The following is a 12,952-nucleotide window of genomic DNA, read 5'->3' as shown; positions in this document are numbered from 1 at the left end:
TCAGGTCATGATCCCAGGGTCCTGGGATTGAGTCCCACACTGGGCTCCCTGCTCATTGGGAAGCCTACTTCTCCCTCTACCTCTGCCCCTCTCCCTTGGCCCGTGCTTACTCTCTTTCTCTCTCCCTCTCTTTCTCAAATGAATTAATTAAATTTTTTTTTAAAAAAATGAGGTTTCTAGAGGTTCTTGGGTACAACTCAGGTCATAATCTGATGGGTTGTGGGGTCAAGCCCCCAGTCAGGCTTCGTGCTCAGTGAAGAGTCTGCTTGAGATTCTCTCTCTGCCCCTGCATGCCCCGCCCCCCCCCTTGTGCTTGTTCTCTCTAAATAAATAAATAATTTTAAACAAAACAAAATAAAATGAGGTTTCGAGAACCAGGACTAGGCTCATTTCTTTTCTCCTAATCCTGTGTGTGTGTGTGTGTGTGTGTTTATTTTAAGCTATATAATGATAGGAATTTGTCAGATCTCTAAAAGCAGTTTTTGTAGATGGTCTTAAGGGTGACTAGTGGTTCTCTCTCATGTCAGTTAAGCCTCATTTCTGGGTAGAATCTTTAGAAAAATAATGAGTAGAATGTTTGTCTTCTTATTTTCCTAAGGGCTCCCAGTATTTTCCCCTATTTTTTTTTATTGTGGTAAAATACCCAGAATATAATATTTACCATCTTAACCATTTCTAAGTATACAGTTCAGTGATAGTAAATGCATTCACATTGTTATGCAGCCATCACACTATCCACCTCTAGAACTCTTTGCATCTTATAAAACCGACACTCTCTACCCATTAAACACTAAATCTCTCCCCTCCCCTTAGCCCCTAGCAGTCACTGTTCTACTTTTTGTCTCTGCAACTTTTGACAATGTGCTTCATATAAGTGGAATCATACAGTATTTGATAGACCGGCAGTATTTTAGAGTGGCAAAAAAATGGAGGCTGAGATTCTGTTACTCAGAAGCTATTACTTGGTTTTATAAAGTTCAGTGGTCTGCATTGTGATTCATGTCTTATGCTTATTATGCCTTAAAGATTGTCCCTTGATGTTACATGGCAGGCAAACTCAGTCTGGGGGTAGGTTTTCACTTACTTCATATGATTTCTCTTGATTATCCCATAACTGCCTCATTATACCTAATTGATTTTTTTTCCAGGTGTACATTGCTTGTGTTTGGAGTGTGGATCCTTTATATTCTCAAGTTAAATTATACTACTGAAGAATGTGACATGAAAAAAATGCATTATGTGGACCCAGACCGTGTAAAGGTTAGATATGCCATTGGTGTGGTTTAAATTAAAACATTTCCAAGCTTATACTTAAACAGAAATGTCATTTCTAAAGGCTTCTAAATAAGTACTTGTGAAAGTTTTAAACAGGGAAAACACTATCTTAGTACTCCAAAATCAGAGACAGCCTTTCCCCACTGCCCTGCAAAAAACCAAATAACCAACTCACCCACCCACCCACCCCACAGTATTCTTCATTTACTGAAGTCGTTGAGGGAGGTGAGTTGCATGTGACCCATTCTAGGGCACCTGGCATGGGGGCACCATGCTGTGATATTGCCAGCATACACGTACTTAGCACAGGATCAAGTTCTTTCAGCATCACATCATTTCTGGGGGGTATTTTTCATTTTAATGATTTTAAACTGTATTTCAAGCTTTTTTCCTTCAATTTATATTTATTTATCTGAATCAATTGACCTATTAAATGCTAATTTCACGGATTATTTGAGTGGTTAAACAATCCAGTAATGTTCAGTCCTGGGTGAAGGAAGAGATGATTTGAAGTCCAGTAACATAGCAACAGTGACCATCATGTATGGACGCTTTATAATTGTCTCGATGGGGAGATATTTTAGTACTTGTCCCTCTGACAGATGATGGCTGGGAGGTTAAGCCGCTTGCCCAAGTTCACATCTGGTTAAGTTAACCAGTTCGGTTAATCTAGTTTTCTATATACTGTGTAGCTGTTCTAAAAGTACGTCAGCAATATCAACTCATTTAACCCTCATGATGGGAGCTGTCGTTACCTCACAGCTGAAGTGTTGGCAGGCAGGAGAATAAGTAGCCTGTTTCAGATGACCTTCACTCATCAGTGGTGGGGTTGGGACTTGGACTCAGCAGCCTGGTTGCAGAGTCCGAGCTCCTGCTGCCTGCTGTCTGCCTGGTTAGGGGGTACCCACAGAAGGAGCCAGAAGTTCTAGGCAGGGTAATGCAGAGAGGAGGGAGTTTAAATTTCTGACCTAGGTTCAAGTCTAAATGCCACTGAGTCAAAGATGAGACCTCAGGCAAGTGACTTAACTGTTTTGAGTTCACTTTTCTCAGCGCTGAAATGTAGACAACAGCATCTGTGCAACAGGGCAGCCCTTAAAGTTGAATAAGATAATGTACATGGAGCTCCTTTTCTAGTCTGGGTTCTAACCTATTTTTACTTCCATCTGTATGTTCTTGGAAGTGTCTCACATGCTCTGTGAGACAGGCAGATGTAAACAAGGAAATGAAAAGAGTACAATTAATAAATATGCAGCGTGGCCTCTGCAGAACCGTCGTGTCTCCCAGAGCCTTCCTTTCTGTGCTGGCTCCATCCCCAGAGGTTCGCTGACTGTTCATTTCATCAGCATCAGTACATCTGTTTTGGTGGAGCAGGATGCATCTGATGTCTCTGCTTGGGCCTTCTGCCTCCCTCTCCAGCTGCCCTTGCACACGTCCTGATAGCTGTGAACTCTTCTCTTTGCTTCTATGCTATGCTTGTCCACATTCTCTTTGTGGCCTCTTTCTCCTGTCCATTTAATTAATCACGCTATTGGCCATCTGACCACCTGCAAAGATAATCACTCTCGAGTCTGTGTTAATTGAAGAGAGATGGGAGCTCTTGTGTGCAGGGGTCCCACATACCATTTCATAAGTACAAGATGGGGAGGATGTGTTTTAGTAACACCTGGGGTAATATCCACTTTGCATTTTAGTGCCTGGCCTGCACCATCTGCATAGGCCTGTACTGTGGCTGCCTACAACTGTTTCCCTTAAACTACATTAATAGACCAGGGATGGTCTGCTTGTCCCTACAGAGCTCAGACAAGTACTCTGATCATTATGGCTATTACTCTGTAAGGTTCCCCAAGGAGTCCTAGTGACTTCTGATGATGACCAGAGATGAGACTCAAGACCATGTCCCTGAGGAACCTTTGAAGGGATGAGAACGTTAACATAACCTGAAGGAGAGAAGACCTGGTACAGGGCATGTGGCAGCTACTGTCAACAAGCCAGAGGCCTGGCCTCTGGGAGGGTCATCTGTGCCCAGGTGGCCTTAACGGCAGATGGACAAATCAGGGGATGGTAGTCCAGCTGAAAGGAGAAGGATTTGATGGTCTGAGGCATCTGAAGATGGGATTAATGGACCACCTTCGTGGCGAATCTCTGGAGCTGTTTAAAGCAAAGCCAGGGTAACTGTTTGGTCCTGTGGGTAGACTTTAGGCATCAGACAGTTGATCAAGGACTTTTCTGATCCCTTCCAGCCCTATGACTCCGTGGTTTTCTGTAGTTGTATCAGTACCCTGGCTGGAAAGTATAGGCTTGTTTATTCCCTGATCTGAATACTGAGTACCAGCAGTACCCAACTCAGTGACTTTCACACTGAACCTGAGGGGTACTTGGAAACGCCTCTGAAACTTACCAGACTCCATCTGATACAGTCATTTACTTAAGCATTTTGTTGTCTCATCTAAAATATAAGTTACCTGAGAACAAGGATGGTGTTTCTAAAAATACACCATTTCTGGGATTCCAGGGACAGGAATAATGCTCCAGTTGCCCTTTAGCATCCTCTGCTCTCACCCTTTGCCCCAGTTTCATGTCTCCTTACCCGCCTTTCTGTATCCAGGTATACCCCACTATGATTTTGATTTGCATTTCCCTGTGAACTAATGATGAGCATCTTTCTTGTGTGCTCATTGTCCATCTGCATGTCTTCTAAGGAGAAATGTCTATTCAAGTTCTTTGTCCCAATTTTTCATTGGGTTATTCGTCTTTATATTATTGAGTTGTAAGAATTCTGTGTGTATTCTGGCTACCAGTCCCTTAAATAGATATATGACTTGCAAGTATTTTCTCCCATTTTTCAAATTATCTTTTCACTTTCTTGATAGTGTCATTTTCAGCATAAAAGTTTCTAATTTTGATGAAGTCCAGTTTATCTATTTTTCCTTTTGTTCCTTATGCTTTTGATTTCATGTCTAAGAAATAATTGCCTAAGCTTATGTTTTCTTCTGAGAGTTTTATACTTTTAGCTCTTAATTGTAGGTCTTTAATTTGAGTGAATTTCTGTAAATGGTGTGAGGTTGGGGGTCCAACCTTTTTTCCTTTGCATGTGGACATCCAGTTTTCCCAGCACCATTTGTTGAAAAGACTTTCCCCTATGTTTGCTGCATTCTTTCTGACTTCTCTGTCTGGAGCCCTTCCCTTTGCCTCTTTGCTCCTCATCTTTCACATCAAGTTTCAGCTCAGGAGTTACCTTTCCTAAGAAGCCTTCTCTGATTATCCTTCTCTGTCTTCTAGAAACCCCCTTCATACCTTAATCCTAACACTTAACACTGTACTATTTTAATGTCTTTCTCATTTGTCCTTTAAGCAAGCCCTTGGGAGATGGGGATTGTGTGCTAACATTTTGTATTAATTAATATATACATAGGTATATTAAACTAGAGAGGGAGGGGAGATATTACTGAGACTATGGTGTGGTGCTTATCTCTGAACTCCAGATTGTATTGAAAATCCACAGGTAAATAACAGGCAATTCTTTGAGTATTTTCAGTAATGTACATTAAGTCTAATATCCCTTTAAGGAATAGGTCAGATAGTTCCTGTTCAACTCCTCATATCCGCCAGTGGATAGTAGACAGGAAAAAAAAATCTCACCATCCCCTTCCCCCAAACCATAGAATCTGAGTCCTCCATTTAGGCTGATGATTCCAGTTTTAAAACTTACGTTCACTGCTGCTAGTGCCCTGCCCTGATTGGGCTCCAGTGAGCATTCTTGACCAATCCCTAGCAAGGGGGATGGGAGTATCTGATGGGCAAGGTCAGCCTCCCAAGACCCACTGACTGCCTGGAGAAGGAGTGTTAGCATCCTGCACAAAACTAAGGTTCCCTAAGAAGGAATGGGAAATAGATACCCAGTAGGCAGCCCACAGTGACCACCATATCCACCCAGTTTTAAAAGGTGTCTAAAAGATCATTATTTTTTCCAATTATAAACATAACACCAGAAATTCAAATAATACCGAAATGAATAAAGTAGAAAGTCCCCTATAGTTTGTGGAGAAAGAGGGAAGAATCAGGGGGTAGTTATATAGTCAAATGTGTCTGTGAAAGCATTGGTCAGTTCAGAAATTAATAAAATAGAAAGTGAAAGCTTGCTATAACCACTGTGGAATTAGGGGTGTTTTTTATTTATTTTATTACTTGAGACTTTTTAATAGCTTTTTCACATTGTTGATGCTGTCAGAATGCTCCACTTTTCACAGTGGTCCTGACAGGTTGTCCTGCTGCATTCCAGGCAGAGGGAGCAGTGTATGCAAAAAGCATATGCCCCCGAGGGCTTTGCAAATTAGACGTACAGCAAGAGTTGGCTATCACTGAGGATTTGGGGTGAGGCATAGCAGGATAGAAGGCTGAAAATGAGCCAGAACCAAAGAGGGAAAGGCCTTGAATGCCACACTGAGCAGATCCCAAATTTGATAGCTGGTCATGTTTCATTGAAGCAAAATCAGAAACCCTCTCTCAAGTCCCCAGAATAGAGGAAATGGCCACGGAAGCTGGCTGGTGTGGTCCTGATGTTCTGAATGGCTGGCTGCGAGGTGGTATTCAGTATGAGCTCTCCACAAAGAAAACCCTGTCTCCAGGCTGTTGTTGGAGGTTGTCCTTTCCACCAAGAGTATTTAAACAAATTTGAATAATTGTGGCTGTTTGTTAGCCTAAGATGATCTCAAAGCCATGAGGCCTTGTTAGCTCTGTTGAGGATATTCAGCAGCTTGCAGTGTTTCAGTGGGACCCTGCTGACCCTGCTGGAGTCTGAGCATTGTCTGGTTATGCTGGACCTGGCCTGTGTTAATACAGCAGCAGACGTGTGGCCATGGTAGTTGTAGATTTTGTCTTTTCTATTTAAAGATGCCCCTTAATGTGCCATTTCTTTAAAAAGACTAACAGTGGTCTCTGCCAGAATATGGACACCTTGAAAGTGCATTTCAGATGTGAAATTGCACATGAAAGATGTTTGAGGAGAGATGAGGGCACAGTCCTGTCAGTGTAGGTTTGGACACATGGTAGCAGCAGTTTGACTAGGCCCTCTCTCTTCTCAGAGAGCTAAAAACCACATCCCACTCAGGGGACTGCATTTCATGCTGTGTAGTTAATTATGGCCAAATTTACTTCTTCCTGACTCTGCAGATCTACACCCTCATGTAGCTAAGTTATGCGGAGTAACCTGGGCTGAGTTATCATTCAAGGTGCCAGAAGCTCTAGACTGATTCTTTTCCTTGGTTCTGCCCATCCCCCCAACCCATCCTCAGATATCAGAGATGAGGGAACTGAAGCCTTCGCCTAGGGCTAGATGCTTTAGCAAAGTCACACTCTGGCTAATAGATCTAGAACTGGACCTAGTGTCCAGATCTTCTGATTGCTTTTTCTTAACAGTCTGCCGTGACACAGTTCCTCCTCTGAAGCATGCAGTGTGATAGTGTGTGTGCATTCACATAGTACCACCACCAGCACCCCAGTCCTAATCTTAGAACATTCTGTCCATCACCAGTCCTGGGCGGCCACTGACAGCTGGAGTTTTTACCCTGGTGTTCTTTCTGTGACTTAGTTATTCAGATTTGGCCCTGCTTGTACTGCTTGTAGCCAGGTGGACATACAGACAGCTACCTTGAATGTGCGGTAAGGGTGGCAGTAGCTTGGCCTATGGTCGCTGTTCTTCTGTGATGGGCTCAAGTCCCACCTGGCTTGGGCACAGTGCATGAAACTGTGAGCCTCAGAGCAGCCCTGTGAGGATAGAACGGTGCTGGCCTTCTCCAGCCAGGAACTGCAAGTTCTCACTAGGCCTGCCCTCCATTTGCGTGGTCTGTGGTTGAGTTGGGCTCCTACCTGAGTTTGGTCAGCCCCAGCCCCAAAACTCACCTTCCACCTCAGTGCCATGCCCTGTCCTAGAGTTAAAGAAAGGAAAGAGAACATTGCCTTTTGCTAAGAATTATGCCACTGACTTCTGTTTCTAAGAAGTGTTATCCTAAAAATTATGCAGCAGAAATGAAAGTGGAGACTTTGGCGAAGGAAAATTAATTTGATTTTTTTTTTTTTAAATACCCTTCAGTGAGGTCTCACATGAGGTGGCCATTTGCTACCTGACTCTGTACTAAAAAGCAGCTTCTGGCTAGAAGAAGCGATCCCAGGGGCTTCAGGGCTTGTTACACACACATCTCTAAATGAGGTGAAACAGAGGGATAAAAGGAGTTGCTGTCGCTGTAGACGTTTCCAGTGGCATCTAGAACATTTATTTCCCTGGGGATTGATTTATTGTACCTTGCAGTGAGAGAGGCACCAGCACAGTCATGGTCAGAGGGTGATTACTAAGCCTTGTGCTCTGCTCCTAGTCTAGAAAATTAAGTTTGAAGCCTGAAATGGAACTCTTTGCCAGAATGGAAATGGAGTGAAATTTCCCTCCTTCCAAATGAAACTTCTAAAGAGGAAATTTGGCAGCCCAGAAGAGCCGAGCCCACGTTTCTGGCTCAATCACCTTCTTCTTCCACGTCACCCGTGGATCACTAAGCTGCTCTGGGTTTCTCCAGGCACTTCTCAGACGTTCATTTCTGTCCTAGGAGACCTGCAACACCAGATGCTTAACATGTTGTTCCTTAGTGAAGGATCTCTTCTCTAAAACTTGCTGTTCCTAACTTTCAGGCCTTGGGTCTAAAGACAAACTGTGTGTGGTGTGTGTGGTCCCTCCGCTGATGGGGCGTTAAGTCTCTGCTGGGTGCTGCGTGCCATAGGCTTGGCAGGCCTTCCGTTCTGGTGCCTGCTAGAATCCAGGGCTCACGGTTGGCCCTTGCTTTGCTTTCCCATTGATTCCTCATGAAGATGCCAGTTCATATTTAAACTCTCGGTCTCCACGGTGGTGTCTGTATGCTGCTCTGTGTAGACAGGGGCTGTGGTTTTAGGCATTTGGGAAGTAATGAGACCAGGTGAGCACGCCAGCTTGGCCCCCCACTGGTCATGTCACCTCGAGCCTACAAAGTGAAGATACGAACGATCATTTTGTGATGTGTGGGAGTGTCGGTGCCAGTAGACCAAGATCATGTCTGTGCATAGTGTCTGTAGCATCATTTCTGCTTCAGAGAGTATGAGTTCCCCTTTTAAAAAATGAGGCCACATCCTCCAGATGTAGACAGTGTGTTCTGTGCAGGTACTAAGAATTTTTTGAAGCTGTATCTTAAAATGGGAGGAGTGTGTGTGTGGTGGTGGGGGGGGGGGTTCTGCTATAATAAGATAGGTGTTTTCCTACAACTAAATTTATTATACAGAAACCAGACAATAAAAATTGTAAAACTTGGAGGAAAACCATATTTGGGGCAGACATTTAAAACTATATGCAGCTGGGCAGTCCGGGTGGCTCAGCGGTTTAGTGCCACCTTCAGCCCAAGGCATGATCCTGGAGATCCGGGATCGAGGCTCCCTGCATGGAGCCTGCTTCTCCCTCTGCCTGTGTCTCTGCCTCTCTCTCTCTCTCTCTCTCTCTCTCTCTGTGTGTATTTCTCATGAGTAAATAAATAAAATCTTAAAAAAAAACTATATGCAACCATAATAATCCTCATAATAGGATGAACAGAGTTTTAAAAAAGACGTATTCAATCCTAAAAATAAATATCCCAGAAAATCTAGGACTTCATACATGCATACGTGTGTGTGTGTGTGTGTGTGTGTGTGTGTGTGTGTGTGAGGAGAGCTTGGTGGGAGGAGGGGTAAGGCGGGGCCAAGGCTGCTGAAGGTGGAGGTGAGGACAGGAAGCACAAGGATGAGGGAAGACTTCCCACCAGGCAGTTCTGAGGCAGCATTTGGCCAGACTGAGCCAGGAGGAAGACTGGGGTGCTTGGGCCTTTGTACCACATCCCTCTGGTGAGTTTTGCTTTCAGCTGGGCTACTGTACTTGGCATTCAGCAGCCTTTCCTTGTTGAGGCGAGGCATTCACAGTGCAGGTAGATCATATACAAAACTACTTCTATGTTGACATGACACTGATCCCTGATTACATTTAGAATAACTTACATTCCAGACTCTATGAAGCTCATTGCCCCAACTGATAAATAAGCATCTTTCTCATCTTGAAGGATAAGAACCTAAAATATGAAATTGTATTAAATTGTGGTTAAAAAAAACCCCAACACATAAAACTTACCATCTCAACCATTTTTAAATGTGCAGTTCGGCCCTGTTAAGTATATTCATGTTGCTGTGAAACAGATTTCTAGCACTTTTATATCTTGCAAAACCAAAATTCCAGACCCATTAAACAGCATCTCTCCATTTGCCCCTGCCCCCCAGTCCTTGATAACCACCATTCTACTTTCTGTTTTGACCAGTTTTAATACTTGAGAGACCTTGTAAGTGGGCTGAAACAGTCCTTTTGTGACTTATTTCACTTAGTATAACGTTCTCAGGGTCCATCCATGTTGTAGCATGTGACAGGATCTTATAAGACATGAAATACTTCAAAGTGTGTATTTCACCCCAAATTTATTTGAGGAACAAGGTTAGGCCAGGGGCAGGAGGTGGGGGTGCAAGGACATGCTTTCCTTATACATGCTTGCTGTGTTTATCTCCCTGTCCTATGATTCTCCCAGTTTATTTCTTTAAGTTTCTGAGCATCAGTTAACTCTTAAAAAAAAGCAACTGTTTTGTGCTGAAAGAGTAATCGACAGGCAGCTCTATCAGATATCGCAGGACACAGTGTCATCTGTAAGATGATATTTCTAATGCCTAAGAGTTATTCAAACTCAGATCGCTGTGATTTCATTCCAGAGAGCTCAGAAATATGCTCAGCAAGTCTTGCAAAAGGAGTGCCGACCCAAGTTTGCGAAGAAGTCGATGGCGCAGTTGTTCGAGCACAGGTACAGCACGGACTTGCCACCTTTCGTGAAGGAGACCCCCAAAATGAATGAAGCCGAGTACAAGTATGATCCTCCTTTTGGATTCCGAAAGTTCTCCAGTGAAGTCCAGACCCTGTTGGAAATACTGCCCGAGCATGACATGCCCGAACACTTGAGAGCAAAGAGCTGTAGGCGTTGTGTGGTCATCGGAAGCGGTGGCATACTCCACGGACTAGCACTGGGCCAGGCCCTCAACCAGTTCGATGTGGTGATAAGGTACATGGGTTCACCTCTAGAGTTCACTTTACTGCTGTTGGTCAGTGCCATACCAGCAACAGGGATGCAGAAAGTACTGCCAAGTCCCTGCCTGCTAGGGACTTACTGCTTGAGATAATGAAACAAAAATATGAAATGATTAGATGCCCCAAACTGTGCCATACTGACCCAGATTTGGCAGAACCTTGTCAGAAGAGGTGAGGTTTGGAAGTTTGGGTAGAGATTCAGGAGGAAGCCTGAGCTAGGCAGGACCAAGAGAGGGCACAGTGTTGGGGAGTAAGTATGGGGGATGCTTGGCTTCTGGGAATGGGGCTCGGTGTGGGTGCACCCCATGAGACAGTGCTGGTGGGGACAAAGGAAGCACACAATCTGAACTCCCCCCATCCTAGATTCTTTTTGGTTCAGCTGGCTAAAAATTGTTTTCCTTATAAAAGCTAAATAGGCTCATTCTTGAAAGTTAAAAAAGTATAGAAAAATGCAAGGAAGAAAAATAACCCCTCGTAGCCCTAATAACCAATCACTATCAATCAGCTGTGTTCCACTTTTGTTCTATACACTACTAATGAGTGCATCTGCATTCTTATAAAGTGGTTTGCTTTTTTTTTTTAAACATAACATTATGAACAGTTTCTGAGGTCATTAAATATTTCTTGGAAAATTAACTCTTCCAAGTGCTTAGTATTCCTTTAAATGAGAGTATCATAAGTCATTCAGCTGTTCTTCTAGTGCTGGATATTTTGAATTTTTCAGATTCTTTGTTACTGTGAAAATGCCCTGCATATCTCATACTTATTGTCCTTATCTCTGATTATTACCCTGGAAATAATTCTAAGAATTCTTAGAGTTGTTGGCTTAAAGATATTGGAATGCTTTTAAGGCTCTTGATACATTTGGATACATTTGAATAAATTCTCCCTACCTGAAGGATATGCAGAACCAGAAGTACAATGTACTCTGGGTCTCATCAGATCTGTTCAGCAGGAGCGTGTGCGTTTGTCCCAAGGCAGGAGAGCCCCGGGCTGTGGATTGGGTTTCAAGGTTGTGGTCAGTGCATGAATGTGTGGGCCTGGTGTGAGGCAGAGAAAGTGGAAATGGAGACTGATCCAAGAGGTCTACTGAAAAAGTAAATTATAGGACTTCCCAACAGCTTGACAGTTAATGCCAAGGGACATCAGGATTTCCAGTCTGGGGTCTCACATGTTAGTGGAACTGCTGTCAGAAATTGGAGTAGTTGGGGAAAATGTCTGGTTAGTGAGAGAGGATGACAAGATCCATTTCAGATATTTTGAACGTGAAAGTGATGTATTCATATAGTACCTTTGTTCCCGATAGCTGTGATCTTGAGCAAGATTCCTAACTGTCCTGTGCTCCTATTTCCTCATCTGGAGGCAGTAACAGTACACATGTTATGGGCTTACTGTGAAGACAAAATAAGTTCACAAATGTACAGCACTTAGAACTTAGTGCTAAGCATTTAACATTGGGCTTGGGATACATGGAAATATACAGGTAAATGAAAAGAAACAGATAAGAACCTAGTTTAAAGGCAAAAGGGGTGCTGTAGTCCTCAGTGGCCAGAGAGCAGGAATGGTGTGAGATGCGGGAGTAGGAATGGGGTTAGGCTTTGAGGAGTGGGGTTAGGCTTTGAAGGAGGCTATAACCACTGCCTTTCACTGGATGCTTGCTTGCTTGCTTGCTTTTCTTTTTTTAAAGATTTTATTTATTTATTCATGAGAGACACAGAGAGGCAGAGACATAGTCAGAGGGAGAAGCAGGCCCCCTGTGGGGAATCCGATTTAGGACTTGCTCCCAGGACCCCAGGATCACAACCTGAGGCAAGGGCAGATGCTCAACCACTGAGCCACCCAGGTGCCCCTCACTGGATGTTTTCTTTGTGCCAGACACTGTGTAACGTGCGTTAGATGTTCTCATTCCTCCATGAAGCCATCATTGTTACTGTCACCAATGAAGACTTTGAGGGCCAGAGTCTAGGCCAGATGCCAGCAGTCCAAATGCAGGGTATGAGGCTTTCGGAAGCTAATTCCTGGCCCCATGCAAACAGTTGAAAGATGTGTGTGTAGGCAGACAGGGCCTCATGCCCATTTAATGGTGCATTACTAATATAGGAAGAGAAGAGGAGAGAAGCCAGGGGTGCCAACAGTGCACACTCTGGGCCAGAGGAGAGGAATGGTGGGAGGGAAGGGTAGCCCCGAGCTGGCCTTGGCAGAACAGTGCCATTTGGCTCTTCAGGGAGGAGGTGGGCAGGGAGATCTAGGGTGTGGAGCCCCGCCCTGGCAGGAGGAATATCATGAGCACACTATGAAGGCACACACACGAGTTGGCTTTCCACAATGTCAGCTTTATTCAGTCTTAAAGCAAAGTTAATCATGATTAGGAAGGAGGTTCAGGATTCCAAACTCCATGACATTACACCATGTGATTCAACCTGGCTTCTTACACAGTCTAACAGAGCAGACCATAAGACAAGCCACACAACAGACGAGATGACAGAAGAGGGTAAGGGGGCCCCTGGGTGGCTCAGT

General features: G+C 43.9%; 1 protein-coding gene across 1 annotated transcript in view; it reads left to right on the top strand.

The window, feature by feature from the left end:
• ST3GAL5 (ST3 beta-galactoside alpha-2,3-sialyltransferase 5) overlaps nucleotides 1–12,952 on the top strand; it is a 53,815-nt gene that overhangs the window by 27,511 nt on the left and 13,352 nt on the right. The window contains exons 3-4 of the mRNA XM_041755920.1: nucleotides 1,149–1,260; nucleotides 10,066–10,409. Of these exons, the coding sequence (XP_041611854.1) occupies nucleotides 1,149–1,260; nucleotides 10,066–10,409 (456 nt within the window). The remainder of the gene's footprint in view (nucleotides 1–1,148; nucleotides 1,261–10,065; nucleotides 10,410–12,952) is intronic.

Source organism: Vulpes lagopus, chromosome 5, assembly GCF_018345385.1.
Source record: "Vulpes lagopus strain Blue_001 chromosome 5, ASM1834538v1, whole genome shotgun sequence".
NCBI lineage: Eukaryota > Metazoa > Chordata > Mammalia > Carnivora > Canidae > Vulpes > Vulpes lagopus.
The sequence above is the reverse complement of the archived record's forward strand: the minus strand, read 5'-3'. Positions and strand labels throughout refer to the sequence as shown.